The 21,123-nt window shown below is 49.3% G+C and overlaps 1 protein-coding gene across 1 annotated transcript in view; it reads right to left on the bottom strand.

The window, feature by feature from the left end:
• The window catches only part of NOS1 (nitric oxide synthase 1), a 111,440-nt gene that overhangs the window by 54,074 nt on the left and 36,243 nt on the right, over nt 1–21,123 (bottom strand). The window contains exons 3-5 of the mRNA XM_046025871.1: nt 18,920–19,046; nt 3,381–3,509; nt 1,920–2,065 (exon numbers count right to left, since the gene is read on the bottom strand). Of these exons, the coding sequence (XP_045881827.1) occupies nt 1,920–2,065; nt 3,381–3,509; nt 18,920–19,046 (402 nt within the window). The remainder of the gene's footprint in view (nt 1–1,919; nt 2,066–3,380; nt 3,510–18,919; nt 19,047–21,123) is intronic.

Here is a 21,123-nt window from a genome sequence, read left to right as displayed (position 1 = left end):
AATGTGGGGCCCAGGGAGGCCAAGTCTCCTTTCAAGAGAAACTAGAAATCTGATTTTTATTTTTATTGATCTATTTATTTATTTTTAAAGATTTGATTTTTAAGTAATCTCTACATCCAAGGTGGGTCTTGAACTTATAACCCCAAGGTCAAGAGTCATGTGCTTCACCAGCTGAACCAGCCAGGTGTGCCTGGAAATCTGATTTTTATTTTATTTTATTTTTAAATATTTTATTTATTTATTTGACAGAGAGAGAGAACACAAGCAGGGGGAGCAGGAGAGGGAAAAGCAGGCTCCCCACTGAGCAGGGAGCCCAATGTGGGGCTCAATCCCAGGGTCCTGGGGTTATGACCTGAGCCAAAGGCAGAGGCTTAACCAACTGAGCCACCCAGGCACCCCTGGAAATCTGATTTTTAAAATTTATTTATTTATTTATTTATTTGACAGAGAGAGAGAGATCACAAGTAGGCAAAGAGGCAGGCAGAGAGAGGAGAGGAAGCAGGCTCCCTGCTGAGTGGAGAGCCTGTTGCGGGACTCGACCCCAGGACCCTGGGACCATGACCTGAGCTGAAGGCAGTGGCGTAACCCACTGAGCCACCCAGGTGCCCCGGAAATCTGATTTTTAAAGAGAACTCTTCTAATTTTTAAACGATGACAAGGAATTCAATTTTAGGAAGTTGAAATTATTATGAAAAATTTGGGGCTTACAAAAAAGTATAGAGAATAGTATATATACCGAACATCCAGGCCTAAGAAATAACAAATGAGAAATGATATTATAGTTCCTTGGAGCCTATGTTCTCATTATAACCCACTTTCTTCCCAAAAGTGTCTCATGCTTTCTTTCTTTCTTCTTTTTTTTTTTTTTTGATTTATTTCTCTATTTCAGGGCATGAGAGTGTGCACGTGGACGTGCTCGAGTGGGCGGAGGGGTAGAGGGGGATAGAATCCCAACCACACTCTGTGCTGAGTGCAGAGCCTGATGTGGGGCTCGATCTCACAACCCTGAGGTCTCGACCTGAGCTGATTCAGGGGTCAGTCTCTCGACCAACTGAACCACCCAGGGAGTCCCATCTCATGCATTTCTTTATATATTTGTCACATGTATAAATATTCCCTAAATCACATACAGCATTACTCTGTTATGCTTACTTATTTATTTTTAAGGATTTTATTTATTTATTTGACAGAGATCACAGGTAAGCAGAGAGGCAGGCAGAGAGAGAGAGAGGAAGGGAAGCAGGCTCCCTGCTGAGCAGAGAGCCCGATGCAGGGCTCAATCCCAGGACCCTGGGATCACGACCTCAGCCGAAGGCAGAGGCTTTAACCCACTGAGACACCCAGGTGCCCTTACTATGTTATGTTTAAAAAGTTTATATAAAGGGTGCTACCCTGAATGTATTATTTTACAAACTTATTCTTTCTTCCTTTTGCATAGTTATTTGTGAGCTTTGTGCCCATGAACATGCTGGGTGCTGACTGGCTCATTTTTTGCAGCTGTATAATATTCCACAACTTGGAAAATACCACCAGTTACTCACACATTCTCCTTTTGAAGGAGTTGAGGTGATTTCCTGTTGGTTCTTTGATTTTAATTTTTTTCCCTGTTAATGACAATATCTCAGTGAACATTTTTACGTATGTATGCTGGTGAACAAGTGTGAGAGTTTCTTTAAGGTAGCATGCCTAGACAAGGAATTACGTGAAATGCTTCAAATTTAAGCAAAGCTTTGCAGGCCAAACAAAGACATTTCTGGGGGCCAGATGTGGCCCTGGAGCCGAAAGCTTTCAACTTGTGTGTGTGGATGGCAGAGCCTTCATGCTTAGGTCTTGGTTCAGCTATTGTAGTGCTGGGGCTGAAGTCTTTGTCCTGGTACTTGGTGATTCACCCCGGGGCCCCAGAGTCAACACACACTTGCCTTTTAATTGACGAGTAGTACTGATCAATGAACTCTTTGGCGAGAGGGAAGAGCTGTTCTTTCGTGCGGACATCTTCAGGCCTTCGTATTTGCTGAGAAGGGAGCATGATGGAGCCCATACAGATGTGCTCGGTGCACCCTGTTTCCTGGGGGGAAAAGAGAGAGTTGGAGGATTGCTTGCTTTTAGCACAAGGGGGGCTGTGGGGCTGGATCTGACATTTGTTGTGGTGTTTACCTGGCCTTTAATTCCCAAATGGGATTTCTCAAGTACCAGCTTCAAATCATTATAAGATGTGGTCATCAGTCAAGGGGAAGATCGACAGGCAGTGTTTTAAGGTTCTGAAAATGTTTGCTCTGCTCAACGAGGGAAAGAGGGGCTTTCTGATTGGCACTCCCTGGGAATCAGAGTCTTTGGTACCTAAGTACTTTTTTGATTCCATGTTGATCATGGAATCATGTTCATGACTCATGTTATAGTCACTCACTCAAACACATTTGTGGGATGCTGACTGCAAAAAAGTAGCCCCAATTCTTCTCTGCCCTATAGTCACACCCTTCGCAATGTGACTTAACAGCAATTCTCATTGAGGGGGTGGAGCCTAAATCCTCTCCCCTTGAATGTGAACTGGTTTTGGCCAATAGAAAATGGCAGAGGTGAGGCTGGGCCCACCCCATGCCTAGGCCTCAAGAGGTCTCATATGCTTCTGCTCATTCCCTCTGAAAACCTCACAACCACCATCAGAACAAAGCCAAGTCAGCTTGTTGGAGGATGAGAGATCACATGAAACAGAGTTGAGTTATCCCAGTCAAGGCCACCCAGACGAGCCCACCCACAACTGGCCTTTCAGGTGGACGGCAGAGATCAACTGAGACCAGCAGAACCACCGAGCCAATCTGTGGACTTTTGAGAAACAATAAGTGGTTGTTCTTTTTAAGCCTCTGAGTTTCGGGGATGTTCGTTACACAGCAATAGCTAACCAATTCAGTGTTCTTCCAAGAGAGTCATTTTCAATAAAAGTGTAAAGCAACATGTTGATTGTCTGGCTGTTAAAAAAAATATGATATAGAAGTTCAGCTGAAACACCTGAAAGCAAGGAAGGGCTCATTCCATATTTCATCAGTGGTCAGGCAGTGAGAGAGAAAATGTGTTCGGAAGGAGCAACTCCTCTGCTTGGATTCTTTAGGGCTCAAGGTACCAAGTAAAAAGTACTGCCACGAGTGAGTCAGTAGCTACCAGCGGTTCTCAAATGGGAGTGGATTTCCCACCCAGGGGACACTGAGTGATATCTGGAGACATTTTTGTTGTCAGAACTTCAGCGAGGGTGACTGACATCTTGTGGAGACAGGCCAGGAGTGATGGTAAACCCCCCACAGTGCACAGGACAGTCCCCACAACAAAGACTTAGCCAACACCAAATGCAGTTAGTGTGAGTTGGGTCTACATTCTGCTGGCATACTCACCAGTGTGCTCTTAAGGTGAAGGGTGTCGGTGAGAACCACGTCGGTCTCCCAGTTCTTGACCTTGAGGAAGCGGGGGCACTTGGAGGGGCTGCCATTCTTTGTGGGAGACTGTTTTCCCGAGGCAGGGGGCTGGAGGAGAGAAGGAAGGATGGGACATTAGACAGGGTCCTGAGGGCACTGGAAAACTGTCTCCACTGGGATGGGGAGTAGAGTCGCTTTTCCCAGCATCTTCCAGAGTCACCAAGTATCTGCACAGAGCGAAGGACTCATTCTCCCAGGGTGACACATGCAAGGTGGCTGGGAACCTGGTCCCTCTGTCTATGCAGAAGGAGGCACTGTGAAAAAGCCTTCTGGGTTCTGCTCTGCAGGGAGGGGCCAGGAACTCAAAGGTGGCCTCTCGGGTGTCTAGTACAGGTCCCAGCATATAGCAGGGACTCACTCAATGTTTGCTGAATGAGGAAATAACTAAGGGATGCTGTTGGCCTCTCTGAATGGTACCAGCTTTCAGGGCTGATGAATCAAACCTGAAACCAGGTCAAGTTCCTTGGATGTTTGGGCTTTCCTGCTCCAGTCCAAACTCACTACTTCTAGTGAGTACTGGGAAAACAGTAAAGATTCAATGAGAAAATTTTGAAGCATAGACTATTTCACCCAAATTTCAGGTTTCTGCCTCTCAAAAATGCCAAGCGAGTCCCTGCCTCAGGGCCTTTGCACTGACAGGCCCCGCTGTGTTGAACAACTTCAGTCCCCCTTTTGTCTTCACTTCCATATACAAAATGCCCAGCCGGTGGTGGGGGATAAGTCCTGGGCTCACCAATGTTGGCCCATCCAGTTTAGACCTCATTAATAAGGATCACGTTCAGTCTTGGGTATTTCTGAGTAATTGTCTACCTGCCTATGCATCAGACAAGCATCACTCAGTCAGCAACTAGAAGAGAGAGGCAGCAGGCACACCCTGCCACGTCAGCTGAGTGAGAGAGGGAAGACAAGCCAGTGTGGAGTGACACTCATGCCGAAGAACGGAGCACTGCACAGTGACCTTGCGGCAGGGTCTTCACACATTCCACTGGTATTTATTGAGCACCTACTGTGTGCTAGGCACTGTTAGGCACTGGGGACACTGTAGTGAACAAGACAGAGGGTGTCCTGGCATACAGCTGGGAGAGAAGCGGAGATAAATCATCAGTAAAGCCATACATGAATGACAAAATATCAGTTAGTGATAAGGGTATATGATGATGAGGGGAGAAAGGCAAGTGCAAAGGCCATGTGGTAGGGATAAGCTTCAAAGGATCAGCAAGAAGGCCAGTGTGGCTGGAGTGCAGGAGTGTGGTTAGCACCAGGAGATGAAGTTGGACAGGAGGCCGGGTCCTCATTTTTTTGGCTTGGAAGAACTCAGGTGGGTGAGAAAGCTGTGAATTACCATTTAGTGGGCTGAGTCCAGGAAAGAAATCATAGACTACACTGAAGGGCTAATACTGAAAACTGGCATTCAAGAAGCACTTACTATATATCAAGCAAAATCTTATCATGCCCATTTTATAGATGAGGAAACTGAGGCACAGAGAGGTTAACTAGGTTGTCCGAGGTCACACAGCTAGTACACTGGAGCCAGGCATCAAATCCTGACAGTCTGCCCTGCAAACCATGTCCTCAACTGCTAGACTCTCCTGCCTCTTGGCCTCTTGGTCATTATGCATAATTCATTCAATCATTTGTTCATTCATTCATTCAGCATGTGTTTATTGAGTAGCTCCTATGTTCGAAGCAAGGTTGCAAGGGCCAGGGCTACAGTGACAAACCCGACAGAGGTGATCTCTGTCCTCAGGGAGTTCAATGTGCATTGTGAGGTGGGGGGAGGGACGACAGTTGTCATGGTCATTAAAACCAAGTGCAATGGGTACTATAACGTGGGATGTTGGCAGTGTATAAGGGACTGTGGAAGCACACAGGAGAGGCACTGACTCCTAAGTCAAGACCTGAAGGGCAAATAGGTGTTAATCAGGCAAAGAGAGAAGAGCAAGGTCTTGCAGGCTGAACGACCAGCCTATGCAAAGGTCCTGAGGTGAGAGCATATCACAGCCTCCAGAACCATGCAAGTGATAGCAGAGAACACATGGAAGGTGCCATGACTCCCTGCTGATCCAGTCACCCCCAGTGGTTCCCATCTCAGTGCTGGGCCTCACCATCCATCTCCCTGTGCAAGCCACGGGTGGGAGCTATCCTGGACATCATTCTCTTTTTCCCCTGCACCTGATCCATCTCCAAGCCCAACCATTTTAGCTTCTCAATAGCTCTAGAATCCACCGCCTCCTTGTTGTCGATCTTGTTCTCCCTGGCCAGACCAACATCATCTTTCACTTGGATGAATGCAATCACCTGAATGCTGGCCACCGTGTACCGCTACTGGCGTTCTAATGCACGCCAGCAGACTAGGGCACTATAATCTTTTTTTTTTTTTTTTTTTAGATTTTATTTATTTGACAGACAGAGATACAAGTAGGTAGAGAGGCAGGGAGAGAGAGGGAGAGGGAAGCAAGCTCCCTGCCGAGCAGAAAGCCCAAAGCGGGGCTCGATCCCAGGACCCTGAGATCATGACCTGAGCTGAAGGCAGAGGGTTTAACCCACCGAGCCACTCAGGTGCCCCGAGAGCACTATAATCTATACAGTCATCTACAGTACACCTGTTAGTCCTATCAGTATGACCATCACCACAAATGTGACTAGTCTGATCACACCAGGAGAAGGATGCGGAAGAATTCTTCCCTTCGCTCTCATTTGTACTTCCTGCCTGCTACGCTCCAAGCTATTTTCCTTCTGTCCTCTCGAGAAGCCACATGGCAGCGCCATTTCCCTTGAAAGCCTGGCCAGACAGCCCCAGTGCTTCTTTAAACTCTGTCTCCACTACGGTCTCCTCCAGCCGATACGCAGGTGATAGAAGTCATATCTTTGGGCAAGACTAGGTAGCGACGAATTCCTCTGACCATGCCAACAGCAAAAAAAATCGGACCTCGCCCAAGTGGGAGGCACCCCAGCCATCCTCCTTGAAGACTGAGTATCACTCAGCCAGTCTGCAAACTCTCTTGACCATCCCCATGGCTGGAATCCCAGACCGGGGTGGCGGCGGGTATCTGACGCAGTGCTGGCGCTGGGGTCAGCCCGGGACCGTGCAGGGGGTGGGAGGGCAGACGGGTGGGGAGCACGGGGAGGCAGGAGGAGGAGGTGTGGGGTGCGGCCAGTGGGTGGGCAGCCAGCAGGTGGGCAGGGTGCGGCAGGAGTGACGTAACCAGCATTGTGAAAGACGCCGTCTGCTGAGGTTCCAGATGTGCGAGGAGTGGTCACTATGAGCCAAGAAACTGGGGGCCCGGGCATGAGCCGTGCCTTTCCACCCTGGGCTGTGCTGAGCTGCACACTTGAAACCAGGCATTGGGAGGCCCCTGGCAGGGCTGTTGTACTTGGGGCTTTGATGTTTTAATTAGCCAGCAGTAATATTAGATGACTCAGGAGGGGACAAATGGGGAGATTAATATAGCAGTCAGGGGCCCTGCATGGGGGATGCAAATGACTTTTCTGAGTGGGGATGGAAATGTTCTCGCTAAAAATGCAGATTAGGGCACTTGTGAGTTATTAAGCTGTGGACAGGGCACAAGTGGGCTTTGGGCAGCGGCTACACCTGTCCTTTTCTGTATTTGTGTCTGGGGTGGCCAGCGGAAGCTTCTCAGGTGGCAGCAGGCATGGCTAGATCTCCGTGGGCTCTGTGGCAGGGCTGCCTGGGAGGTTTGCTCCTAAATGGGGCCAGGAGGCTCTGAACTTGTGGGCATCTCAAAGGCTCTGTCAACACCTCTTTGCTTCTGGAGGCTGCATGGGCCCTGAAGAAATGGACGGCAATGGTCTTGCTGCCCAGGAGGAGAGAGTGAGACGAGGTCCTATCAGCCCAGAGCCCGGAATTCAGCTTTGTAGGCACCCTGACACCCTTTCCCTCTGCCCTCTCCGCCCCTCCCTCCTCTCTCTCCTTCAACAAATAACCTGTTGAGCACCTACTATGTGCCGGGGACTCATGTTCTTGGCCCTACCATGGTCCCCACTCTCATCCCACAATGGGGGACGCCTTGTCCAGCTGCGTGCAGGGTTCTGCAAACTGCAGCCCATGGGCCAAAGCTCGCCCACTGCCTGTTTTCACACATCCCAAAAGCTAAGGATGGTTTTTCCATTCTTCGCCTGACGAATGAAAGTATCAAAAGCAGACTGATGTTTCATGACATAGACAAGATATAGGAAGTTCAAATATCAGTGTCTGTAAATAAAGTTTTATTGGCACACGGTGGTACTCGTTTGTTCTTCTTTTTTTTTTTTTTGAGATTTTATTTGTTTCTTTGAGAGAGAGAATGAGAGACTGAGAGATCATAAGCAGGAGTGGGGGTAGAGGGAGAAGTTGATTCTCCATTGAACAGGGAGTCCAATGCGGCACTTGATCCCAGGACCCTGGGATCATGACCTGAGCTGAAGGCACACACTTAACAACTGAGCCACACAGGCACCCCGAATCTCAGGCTTTGGATCCAACAAATTGACCTCCAGTGGCTGAAGGCTTAGGTTGTTTCACTTATGTCCCCATCTGCTTAAAGGGCACAGCATTAGAGATCTTTCCTGCTCACCCTTTAAAACAGTGCCCCACCCCTGGTTTCCTCTGCTCCCTTCGCATGCTTTATTTCTCTTCAAGGCACTTTTCACTGCACTTGCGAGGGTATACGTACCTGCATGTATCTACGTCTTTATGACTTCAGATCCGTATATATCAAGTCTACGGGTATTTAGATACAGATGGAGTTTTCCGCCTACCCATTGTCTACTTTGCTCTATGTCCTGCCCCTAGACCAGTGTCCAGCCCATAGTACCTACTCAACAAACACCTGAGGTCTGCCACAGACTGAACTGCGTCCCTCCTGAATTCATACGCTAAAGCCCTAACCTGTTGGAGCTGGGACCTTGGGAAGTAACTAAGATGAAAAGAGGCCATAACAGGGGCTCCTGGGTGGCTCAGTCAGTTAAGTGTCTGCCTTCGGCTCAGGTCATGGTCCCGGGGTCTTGGGATTGAGCCCTGTGTTGGGCTCTCTGATCAGTGGGGAGCCTGCTTCTCCCTTTGCCCCTGCTTTTTCCCCCCTGCTTGTGCGCTCTCTCTCTTAAATAAATAAATAAAACCTTAAAAAAAAAAAAAGGAGGCCATAAGAGTAGGACCTAATCTGATAGGATTGGTGGCCTCATAAGAAGAAGAGAAACCTCTCTCTCTTTCTCTCTCCAAGCACACACAGAAAGGCAGAGTAAGGACACAGAGAAGGCAGCCGTCTCCAAGCCAGGATGGGAGCCCTCGCCTGACAAGACCACGCTGGTGGCTTGACCTCAGACTGCTAACCTCCAGAACTATGAGAAATAACTTCCTACGGCTATGCCCCCCAGCCTGTGGTATTTTGCGATGGCAGCCCAAGTCAACGAACATACGATCTAAGTGTATTTCAAAATCGTAGAGTCCCTCGGATGCTAAGCCAAAGGCTTTTGCCTTGATTGAGTAGAGAACGGGGGACCCTTGAAGCTGCCTGATGGAGGCGGGGAGCTTCTCAAAGCTAAGGGTTAGGACACATGACTGCAGGGGTTGTGGGAGGGAGAGGGTGAGGGCAGAGAGACCCACGGCAGGAGGGTGGGAGAGGACAGGGGGGCGGGGAGGGAGGATGCCATGGCGCAGGGGGGAAGCCGGGCGGGCGGGGCATCGCTGCAGCAGCTGTGGTGGGGTGGGAGTTGCAGGAGAGTAGGGTGCCAGAAGCAGAACAGCCAGCCCCAGGCGTGGGAGAGGGTGGGAGGACAAGGGACAAAAAGTCAACATTGACTCGGAGGCTCCCTTGGGAGTGGGAGGACAGCGAGCCTTCTGCAGAAGTTGGGGAGTAAGGAGCAGAAGTGACGGGAAGGTGGAGGAAGGGGGGCTTTTAAGGCAGGAAGACAGACACAAGACATCAGAATCTGGAAGATCTAGAAACAGAAGCCAAGCGCCTTGCCCTTCCCCAATTATGGGCTGTCGCAGTCAGGAGCCTCATTGTGGAACTGGGGACAAGCACTTGACAGCAGGGAGGGAGGGCTCTCGGGAGACACAACATTTTAGCAACTGTTAGGGTCCAAGCTGTGTCCCTCCTGGGTTCATAGGCTGGTGTCCTAACCCCCAGCACCTCAGACTATGGCTTTATTTGGGGTCTCTAGTGAGGTCATTAAGTTAAAATGAGGTCTTTGGGGTGGGCCCTACTCCACTTATAAAGAGGGGAAATTTCGAGACAGACACACACAGGGACAAGGCCGCACGAACACAAGGACACCATCCACAAGCACGGAAAGAGCCCTGGGGAGGATTCTCCCTCACGGCCCTCGGAACCACCCAACCCACCAACACCTTGATTTCAGGAGATCGCCAGCCTCCAGAACGTTCCTGCTGTTTAAACTACCCAGTCTGTGATGTTTTGTGACAACAGCCCTAGGAAACAATCCAGGAGCTAGAGCCCAAACCTGCACGAAGCAAGTCGCTTCTGAATCTGACTACTGGTGCCCGGGACGGCGTCTCCCTTCTAGGCCTGCAGCAGCCTGTCCTGCTTGGATTGTCCTAAAATGAGGGCAGCCTCCTGGGGCTGAGCTGGGGACCACGCCAGGCACCCCAGGGGCCAGATACACACACCGTGCCCTCCGCGGCTGTCTCAAGCAGCACCATGGGCAGCAAGCGTAACCGGGTTGTGAGCTGTGGCCCGTCAGGGTCCAGGACGGCAGACGCATAAACAAGCAGGCAGGCACCCATCTGTGCGATGAAAAAAATTGCTACTTATAAAACTTAACCAACTGTGTTTCGGGCCTTCCAGTATAATTTCCTAGTAGTGTATTCAAAGCATTATTTCTAAAGCGATTCATTCTGTATAATAACTCCAAGGAAGCTCGAAATCACTGATTCTCTGCCCACCCCCCGCCCCCCGATTCAACAGGTTGTTTTCTGTGGAGGGTAATTACAGAAGGAGTGCTCCACAGCCAGAACCCCACAGCTGGGGTAGACAAGGGCCTCTGCAGGGAAGGGGTCTTTAAGTTACGTCTTTAAGGGGTCTTTAAGTACGTCATGTCGTTGAGTAGATGCTGACGTAGCACTGATACTGCAAAGTGGCCAGATGTTATTAGACAACTTTGAACTTGCTCCCATTACCAGACCAAATGTCTATGAGCACGAGGAATTGACTTTAAAAGAAATCCTGTAATGATCTTGTGGCCCAACCCCATTCGATTACATGTGTACCATGTGCATGCGTTGATTAAAAGCATTAACTTGCTAAATATGCACAAGGCTCGCGATCCTGTTTTGAGCTTTTTACCTTACAAGGTATCCTGCAACACTCAGAAAATGGAAGTCCTATGAGCCTCTGAGAATCTCTGTTTGGAGGGGTGTCCGTTTGCACAGCGTGGTGGAAAAAGGACTTTGACCTAACGTGGCGTGTCTGGGAAAAGAACATGAATGTGGTCTGATGCCGTGAATAGGCGTGGGAGTGGTATCGCCGATTCCTGAACCAGACATCATTGTCCCACTGGAAACAGTCGGGACAGCTTGCTTTGAATATACTCACTATTAAAACAAACAGTTAGCAAAATATGTGGAAATTCCGGCACGGCTGAACCCAAACCCCCATCAATTCAGGCCCTGCTTCCTGGCTCCGCCCTGGCTCTGCCCACCTGGGGTAGCAGGACCTGGAGGGCTGGTCTCATGGCTAAGTGACTGAGAAGGAGCCCGAGGGTCACCAGCAGGTGATGGCGTGGGTGGAGGGAAGAGAAATATCAGCAAGGTTTGGATTCTGCTGTCACTGGGAGCTGAGGGAGGCTCCGTTCCACGTCCGTTTCCAGAAAGTATCTTCGTTGAGGCTTTTTTTGGTGTCCTGTTTGAGGGCATCCTGGGAACACTGGGTGATGTGAGAAAGAGGGAGCTACAAAATGCTTTAGGGGAAGTCCAGCCTGGATGTCTTGTGCTGGTCATGGGCTGGACTGGATCAAGCCAAGGGAGAGCTGGTCTGGTGGAGCTGGGGGCAATAATGAGTTTAACGGGAGTTTACAGCTGGCGATTTGGGGCTCCCTCCCACAGACAGAGATTCACCTCAAAAGACAGGAGTTTCCTCCGGTGCTCAGAGAGGCTCAGAGAAGGGAGTAATCAACGGTCACTCTCAGAGGTCACCCTGGACAGAGCCAGTGAATTTGTTGACACCCGCCGCTGGGTCTGCAGGGAACGTCTGAATGTGATGCTACCAAGCCCCAAATATGACAGTGTGATAACTGCTGTGTGTGTGTGTGTGTGAGGTCTGTAGCTCACCTCAGAAGTGGAAGTTTCTGGAAGTTTCTGGAAGTCAAGGCAACCATTTGATGAAAAGACAATGCCCAGACGGTGAACTTCTCAACTTCCATCATGAGCAATGTTTAGCAAATGCCTATTCGGTGGCTGAGCGGGGCTATGCCGCTGCACATGTCCTCCTCCTCGTGGTGACCCATCTTTGGGAGGGGAAGACAGAGGCTCTGAGAGGTGAAATGACTATCTTCAAATTAACAGCTAACAGGTAACAGCACAGGGTGTGGGATTCAGGCCCTCAAGGGCTGGGCCTTCTCACTGTCGACCCCGGCTGCCGGCCCCTGTGGACTCCTAGAGCATCACCCCTACCCCTGCAGCAGAAAGATGCACGCTGCCTTGATCGTGGTCGACAAGGATGACGAGGGAGTCACAAAGGGAGAGGGGGGCAGCTCTGTCACCGAGACGCGGCGGCTACTCACATTCCCTTTCCAGGCACGGAGATGTGCTTCCTGCCCTATCGGCCTCACGTTAGCCATGCAACAATGAGCAGTAAAACTGTACTTAAATGAACCTTACAGTAATCAGCCAAAGGAAATAACAGCAACAACAACAATAATGATGCACATTTCCGGAGCCCTCATTCTGTGCTGGGCCTTTAAGAATTAAGAGCGGGCTGTGGGGCTCTGCCCCTCACTAGTCACGTGACCTTCCTCAAGTGAACCCTCTGTGCCTCAGTTTAGTCATCTGTAAAATGGGGGCAACAGTACTTCATTGGGTTGGGGTGGGGAGGCTCCGTGAGACCGGGGACCTGAGGTGCTCAGCACCGCACCCGACAGGGCTCAACACACATTATCAGCTGCTATTCTCACAGACGTGGTCGCCTCACACCTCACCTCCCCAGAACTGGACGAGCCTGTTAGGAAACGGAGCCTCCGTGCAGATGCTGTTTTGTTGTCTGGCCAAGGTCATCGGGAGGAGGAGACCCAAACAGAGAGGTCCCCAGAGCTGGGGCTGGGGAGTCCAAGAGTCCGAATGGCCACGCCCTACAACGGGGCACGGGGATCTGCGTTATTGTTATTTTTACCCTGCTGTTATTAATGTGCATGTTTCCCGGCAGCTGGCTGGGTTGTTGCTGAGAGGCAGGGAGTGTCGCCGGTTTGCCTTCACTGAGATGCAGCAGCCCAGCTGGGGCTGGCTGCCCGCTTTCAGCTTTCAGCAAAGCCAGCACCCGCTGGACAGCTGGGGTGTGTGCCTGGGTGGAGAGGCGCCCTGACCCCACTCTGATCCTCTGAGCGCTGGGGACGCACAAACACTCCCCCTCCCCTCGCCTCCTAATTTGGGGCTTTCTAGGCACTGGGATAATGCTAACACTTCATAGTCCAGAAAAGCTTCTCAACAGATTTTGACATTTTGAAAGCAGCTAGCAAGCCCTGTGTCCCCAGGGGTGAGGAAATGCCAGGCTCCAGATGAGGTGGGCAAGGGGATTTTGATGTAACAGTCATCTATCTGATTACCTGATTGCCACTGTCAGCAAGAGGCTGGGGAGAAGGGCAGAGAGTTGAATAGGACAGGGGAGCCGTATTGGAAATCCCACCTCCCCCAGGCCCAAGATCCTCCCTCACATCCACGGAGCAGACTGATGCTTAATAAGTAACTGAAAAACAGACATTCGACCCCGAAGCAGGACACAATTCACCCTTTCCCCCTTCGGAAAGCAAATCAGGCGGGCAAGGAAAAAATGGCCTAATAAGAAGGGAAGCACAGGGGTGCCTGGGTGGCTCAGTCGGTTAAGGACCCAACTCTTGATTTTGACTCAGGTCATGATCTTGGGGTCGTGAGATTGAGCCCCGTATCGGCCTCTGCATAGGCATGAAGTCTGCTGAAGATTCTCTCTTTCCCTCTCCATTTGCCCCTCTCCCCCCAAATAAATAAAATCTTTTTTAAAAAAAGATTTAAAAAAAAATTTTTTTAAAAATCACTGGGTGACTCAGTGGGTTAAGCCTCTGCCTTCGGCTCAGGTCATGATCTTGGGGTCCTGGGATCGAGCCCCACATCGGGCTCTCTGCTCGGCAGGGAGCCTGCTTCCTCCTCTCTCTCTGCCTGTCTCTCTGCCTACTTGTGATCTCTGTCTGTCAAATAAATAAATAAAATCTTAAAAAAAAAGATTTTATTTATTTATTTTAGAGAGAGAGAGAGAGCACACAGTGGGAGGGGAGAAGGGGTTAGAGGGAGAGGGAGAAGCAGATTCCCTGCTGAGCAGGGAGCCCAACTCACCCAATCCCAGGACATGGAGATCATGACCTGAGCCGAAGGCAGATGCATAACCGACTGAACCACCCAGGGGCCCCTAAATAAATAAATCTTAAAAAAAAAAAAAAAAAAAAGAAAGAAAGAAAGAAAGAAAGAAAAGAAGAAGGGAAGCAGAGAAGAGCTTGATTCAAATGTTGAGGTTTTGCAGGGAGAATGGACCAAGGGCACTTTCTCAAGTCATTTACATAGGGTAGCATTTTCACTTAAGAGGATTATTATGTCAAGGGCCTTAAGAATGGTGTCAAAAGTCCGTATGTGTCCCAGCTGGTATCAGCACTGAAGATGACCTCAGAGGTCCAACAATGATCCTTAGCAAGAGAAAAAAAAAAAAAAAAGCAGTGTATCCTATATCTGGCACAGCAGTTCCTTTTACTATAATACCTTTTCCTACTTTCTACTTAATTCCTATATGACCTTCCAAACCCAGTTCAAATGTTACCTCTTCAGCTAAACATTTCCTGATACCTGCTGAGGTATTTATGTTCCCACAGTGTTCTGTGTCCCTTTGTACTTTAGGATTAATAGCACGGTACTGGTGTCTGTCTCCCCACATTCATCGGTGAAGGTCTTAAGGGTGGGAGGGCGAGGTTTAGTCATCTTTGTTTCTACCCCAGGGCTACGCATGGGGCAGGGGTCAGGTAAAGGTTTGGTGATGGGGGAGCGATTTATTCTATCTACCAGCCCAGGCCGGAGAGAGTTTGTAAAGGGATGTTAAAGACGAGCGTTAGACGGGCCGGTTAAGCATTGCCTTCAGCTCAGGTCATGATCCTAGGGTCCTGGAATCAGGTCCCTTGTCAGGCTCCCTGCTCAGCAGGAAGCCTGCTTCTCCCTCTCCTCCCTGCTCCTGCTCCTGCTATCTATCTTAAAAAAAGGGAAAAGAAAAAGAAGACGAGCGTTACAGTCACTCACGCACTGTGTTCCGGTGACGAGGGACTTGAGTCTCACTGGCTGTACCGACTGCGGAAACCGTTAGCAAGAAAAATCACCACTAGATAGAGATGAACATCTCAGCCTCCAGAGACCAACTGAAGAGAAGGTGCTTCTGTGGCTGATTTTCCTTGACTCCGGATAGAGGAGAGAATCAAGAAGGAAGGGGCAGACCTCACTATTCCTTCAGAGAGCTAACAGTCTTCTGAATCAGGAAGTTCTTTCTCTTGTCTAGCCTGTATCCACCCAGCTTCCCCTGGACTCTGTCCCCTTTGGCCCCGTCCTTGGGGAAAATGCAGACCAGCTGTTTTTTTCACCTCCCCCTGTCTCTTCCTGACTCAGGGAGGCAGGTAGTGGCTGGGTCTCTCTTTGTATTATTAACAATGCTAACCCCCCCGCAGATGCCTAAAAAAGCAGCAAATGTGGGTTACAACTGGGAGGAAGGAAGCCTGTCCGGGAGCTCCAGGTAAAGTGGCTTTGAGCAGGTAGAGAGAGGCTAGGCATATACGCTGGTCTTTTAGGGAAGAAAGAAGAACATTACGTTTTCTATTAATTTGCTCGGCCTGGGAAACGTTTCTCAGCACTGTGGCTATGGAGATGTCTAGCAGGGAGTAACAGGGCAGCTTCCATAGCACTGGGGCTGGGACTCAAATATAACCAGCCAGTTGGATCTCTACTCACTTCCAGCTGTATCTCTGAGACGCATTTGGAAAACTGAGGCACGGACAACCGAGCCAGGGATCTTGCCGGTGGTTTTGGGGTCATAGACGACACCGAGGATTTGCCGGTGATAAAGGAGAGAATGTACCTCCTGGCACAGCTGATCTGTATGTCATGAATCCAGGAGCTCCCAATTCTAAAACTGTTTTATCCTTAGGAAGATGTGATTGTTCCTACCTTGCCCAGCACCGTCTCTCCTTCTCCAGACAAGGGGAATGACCATTTTTTGAGGAGCTCTAAGGCAAGTTCTCAGCACCTCTCCCTGATGGCTATGGCCAAAATGTTTAAGTCCCTCTGACTCCCAAATGCATATGTCGAAACCTAATCCCCAAGGTGGGGGTATTCGTGGGTGGGGCCTTGGGGAAGGGATTAGATCACCTTATAAAACAGACCCCAGGAAGATGCCTCTTCTGCTCTGTGAGGACACAGGGCGAGGAGACCCCTGCCATGAACCAGGAAATGGGCTCTCAGCAGACCCTGAACTGCTGTTGCTTTCATCTTCAACTTCCCAGCCTCTAGAACTGTGAGAAATAAATGTGTTTTTTTGTAAGCCACCCAGTTCATGGAATTCTGGAATTAGAGCAGCCTGCCTGACCCAAGACACTGATCATTGCACCATGAAGCTCTGAAAAGAGGGCCAGTGGTCTTATTAGTCACTCCTGCCTCATTCCCAATATTGAGAGCCCCACTCCTCGGGCCTGAAGTTCAAGGTTATGGTTTCTAAGCTATCACTGTCAAGCCAAGGTAAGCAGCATAAAAGGAAATGGCCATCATTCTGCCATTGCTAAGAATTCTGCGGTGACTTTAAGGGTCTTTCTCGTGGGGTCAAAGCATTCTCTGCTTTGTCTCTGTAGGTCAGGTCTCAGGAGTTAATGCAAACCAGCAGTTATAAACTCTGACACCTGAAGGGATAGGTAGGTAGGTAAGGTAAATTAGCAAAGCAGGCTAGCTAATTTCAAGATGAAACATTCAGCTGCATATTAAAAGCATAAGAATATTCTTCATTTCTGTAAAACAAGAAATCCTTCTCATGTTTCCTGAAACAGACAAACCTCCTGGTCTATTTTTACCTGCCACTTATAACAAAGTCATGAATATAAAAATATTTCCCTTTCATCCTAAGAAAATCAATAGCACTAATGTTACAGAAAGTAACAACAGACAATGGTCTTAAGGGGAGGGGTACAATAGGGAGTGGTGAGGATTGTGGCAAACTGGAAAGCCCATGCTCTGTCCATGCAGATTATTGTCTCATAAGAATACAGGCTCGAGGTGGTCAGAGTGTCCACCGTTTTTAAGAGAAGCTGTGAACACAACACTTATATAAAATTTTAAAAATTTTAAAACACTGGCAGTAAATTCAAAGTACAAATATAAATTATCCTTTAAGGCAATATAGTACAGACCTAACAAATCATGTCCAGAGCCTGGATCTAGCCTGAGGCTGTCTCTTTCTGTTATTCTTTTGTCTTGCGAGGATCTGAATTATGGCAATACCCCTTTCTTTTCAGTTAAGAAAGGAAATACAAAGAAGAATGTTAACTTTATTTGCTCGATTAATCATGAATGGAAAATGGACCCCTCACAGCTCACGGTGTGGCCCTGAGTTTTGAGGACAGCATAATAGACGTCTCTGTTGGTGTTCCACCTCCAAGCATTCCTAGATGTCATTGCAAGAGGCTGAGTCACTAGCCAGGGGGAGCATGGCTCTGACCTACCGAAGAATGCTTGATATCCTTATCTTCCTGGCTAGCTATCAGCTGCTAAGGAAAGCAATCCCCACTGAGGCTCTGGAATGTTCCCTCCTCCCCTTGGGAGGCTATGTAGAGAGGCTTTGGGTCATTGCTCAGGTGAGCTGGTAGTGAAAGGTGCCATCCATCCAGATACATCAGAAGACAGAACCTGGCCACCTGCCCCATGCCATACAGGGTGAATGAGAAGAAGGCGACTTGGGCCATTTCCCTGTTCTGACCTCCCACGCACCATTCCTCCCAAAACTTGTTGCAGTGCAGAGGATAGGTAGCAAATTCGTCTGCTTTATTATTTTTTAAAATATTTTATTTACTTATTAAACACAGAGAGAGATCACAGGTAGGCAGAGAGGCAGGCAGAGAGAGAGAGGGGAAAGCAGGCTTCTTTCTGAGCAGAAAGCCCTATGTGGGGCTCGATCCCAGGAGCCTGAGATCATGACCTGAGCCAAAGGCAGAGGCTTAACCCACTGAGCCACCCAGGCGCCCCTTGTCTGCTTTAATAGGATTGCACTGGCCTGGTCTGTGAGCTGCCCAAGCAGGTGAGAATGAGGCACTGCCTATCTCTAGCCAAATCTCTCTATGCTCAGAAACAACATTGACTCAGCTGCCAAAACACACCTCAGCAAACTGGCAAAGACTGAAAAGTTTGATAATACGTTAGACTGGTGATGCTGTGGGGACACCACTGCTCTCCTGCTTAGCTGGTAGGATTGGGACAACGTTTATGGTGAGCCATTTCTCCATTTCTGCCCCAATCACAAATGTATAAGATCGTTGAGCCAGCAATTCCACATCTAGGAATTTATGCTGTTGAAAAGACTGCCCATGTGCCATGTGAGGCATTCAGGCAATGTCATGGCAGAATACCAGCAAGGACCTAAGTGTCCATTATGGAGGACTGGCTCAGTAGGTATGGCAGAGCCATGCAATGGAATATTATACAGCTGTGAAAAAGAGCCAGGCCTCCCCTCCCCTACAAATTGGGGGTAATCACCAGAATATGTTGATAAGTGAAAAGCAAGGTGCAGAGAAATATGTATAATGTGTTCTCATTTGCATGAAAACTCTGTGTGTGTGTGTGTGTGTGTGTGTGTGTGTCTATGCGTAAAGTATTGTGGAAAGAACCACAGAAATGATAAATACTGCTGGAATTGCTGGACTGTGGCTGGAGTTCGGGGAGAGAGGAAAACTTTCTACTGCGTATCTTTACTTTCTAAATTTGGGATGTGAATGGCATGGGAGTGCCTCTATTGGTGAAAACAGAACTGAATTTTGAAAAAATGGCAAGATCATAAACAAAGCAAAACGAAGCCAAAACCCATCTCCTAGGAGGCGTGCTCCTGGCCTCAGAGCCCCTGAGCTCTCCAGGTGTGGTGGCTCATTCCCATCCCAACGTGGTTTGACATTTGCCATCCCTCCCCTCCTCTTCACGCCGGGGAAGGTTCAGGGAGCCGTGGAGTGTGGGAGCCAAGCTGGCACCACCCGCTTACCTGCTCCTTCTCCGAATACGGGTTGTTGAGGATGACAGGCACGTGGTCCTTCCCCCACAGGTCACTGAAGACTCGGTCATTCTCCACTCCAAGGGGCAGCGGTTTGTGTGACTTGCCATCCACACCTCTGGAAGGCAACGTAGGGGAAGTGAGAAAGGCAGGATCTCAGGGAGGACAGGCTGATGGCCCTGGTCTGCAAGACCCACATCTGTACAGAATTTCTACAGTCACCCTCAGGACTCTGCACAGAGCCAACACGCTGTGGGTGCCCCGCCTGCTGCTCGGCAGAATCACCAGCAACATGTGGGAAGGCAGGCAGCCCCCTCGCCAAGCACAGAGGTGCGCTCCCTGACGTCGGCGCTGATGGCTGGTACACACCCACCTTTGTGGACATCACTTCTGGATGGCCACAACCTGGCCTTGGTCCTCCCTTCTCACTTCCCCATTTCAAAGATCCAGGAACACAGAAGGCTCATCCCCTGGACAACTTCAGATGTAGGAGGCAGGACAGACAGAGAAGACAACAAGCCCCGGGGGGCAGGGTGATCGGTCATCCTAATTCTGGATAAGCACGAATAATGAGACTAATGAAAGCTGCGCCAAGAGAAGCAGAAACGATTCTGAAAATGAGGGGCACAGAGCAACAAAATAAATAAGACCATAAAAATGATAGCTAGTGTTTATTAAGCATGTATGTGTCGAGCACCTTACAAGGGTTTTAATTTAATCCTTGTGACAACTCTGTGAGGTAGGGATGGATATTAATGACATTTTATGGATGTTGTAAGTGAGACAAACACTAAGAGGCTCAGGGTCACAGTTTCTCAGTCCAGTGTTCACAGCCATTCTGAAGTGGAGGCTCTCGTTATCATCACTCATCAGCATCATCATCACCCTCATCACCATCACCACCCATCACCCTCATCACCGTCACTCACCATCATCACTATCACCATCCTCACCATCACCAGCATCACCACCATCACCATCACTACCAACACCAAGATCACCATCATTCCTATTGTCATCATCACCATCAATATCACCAGCATCGCCCTCATCACCAGCATCACTATCATCACCACCACCACCACCACCAGCATTATTCTGATGATCATCACCACCCAGCTTCTCCTCCTCCGCATAGCCATCATTGCCATAATCACTCTCATCGGTACCATCATCACCATCACTACCAGCATCTCCATCCTCCTCCACTGTCGCCATCATTAGCATCTTCCTTTCTATAATCATAATCCTCATAATCCTCATTGGATAAGGAGATGGAGGGCCAGAGAGGTTAAATCATTAGCCCAAATCACACAGCTATGGATGCAGGAGTTGGGATTCAAACCCAGACTTGTTCTTGACTCTAAGTGCTGACTTCTTAACTGCAAAGCTTTCCTGGCTCTCTGCTCTTGAACTCAGATTCAGGAGGAGACGATCTCCGCTAGGTTCCGCAGCCCGGTCATCCTCTAAAAATGGAGAGAAGTCATGGCTGAGACGGAACTGACTTCACATCACAATCCAGCCCTTCTGACCAGCTCTGCCTCACCTCTGTCCTTCTTCCCTCTGAGCTCTGTCCTCCTGCTTCCTGACAACGGGCCTCTTTTGAACCCTCCCATCCACTTTCACTCTGACTATAACATCGGTCTGCTCCCCAGCTTCGGGCACTGTGGCTTGCTCTGGAGTCCCTCCTGATTTTGGTCCCAGGTGTCAAGGCTGACCCTTACCTAGCCCTCTGTTCTACCTTCCCAGCCTTAGGGATTTATAATCCCGGTCCCATCATTTCCCCCAACCCCTAGTCTGGCGCCAGTGGTCATTCGGGGTCAATCGGAAGCCAGGGCTCGAGCTCTGAGGGCAGGGTCCCGAGTGTTCCCTTCCTTGCTGTGTTGCACAAAGCGCTGGTGGCCTGCGTCACAGCCACTTCCACTCTTCTGTGTGGGGAGGTCTGCAATTGTCAGAGGGAACATTCTGTTTTACCCTCTTGAAAATGTCACCAAAACACACTGGGAGTGGTTCTTGATTACAGACATTTCACAAGTCAGTGGTTTACCTACATGGTGATAAACAGAGGAATTTTCTGTTGAGATGGCTGCTCAAAAATGTCACTCAGCTCCCACTCGGCTCTGAAACGCCCAATCTTAAGATATCACGTGACTATAATGGGGCTTCAGCAGAGACGAGAGGCTGATACTGTTGGA

Source organism: Meles meles, chromosome 12 (genome assembly GCF_922984935.1).
Source record: "Meles meles chromosome 12, mMelMel3.1 paternal haplotype, whole genome shotgun sequence".
In the NCBI taxonomy this organism is placed as follows: Eukaryota; Metazoa; Chordata; class Mammalia; order Carnivora; family Mustelidae; genus Meles; species Meles meles.
The sequence above is the reverse complement of the archived record's forward strand: the minus strand, read 5'-3'. Positions and strand labels throughout refer to the sequence as shown.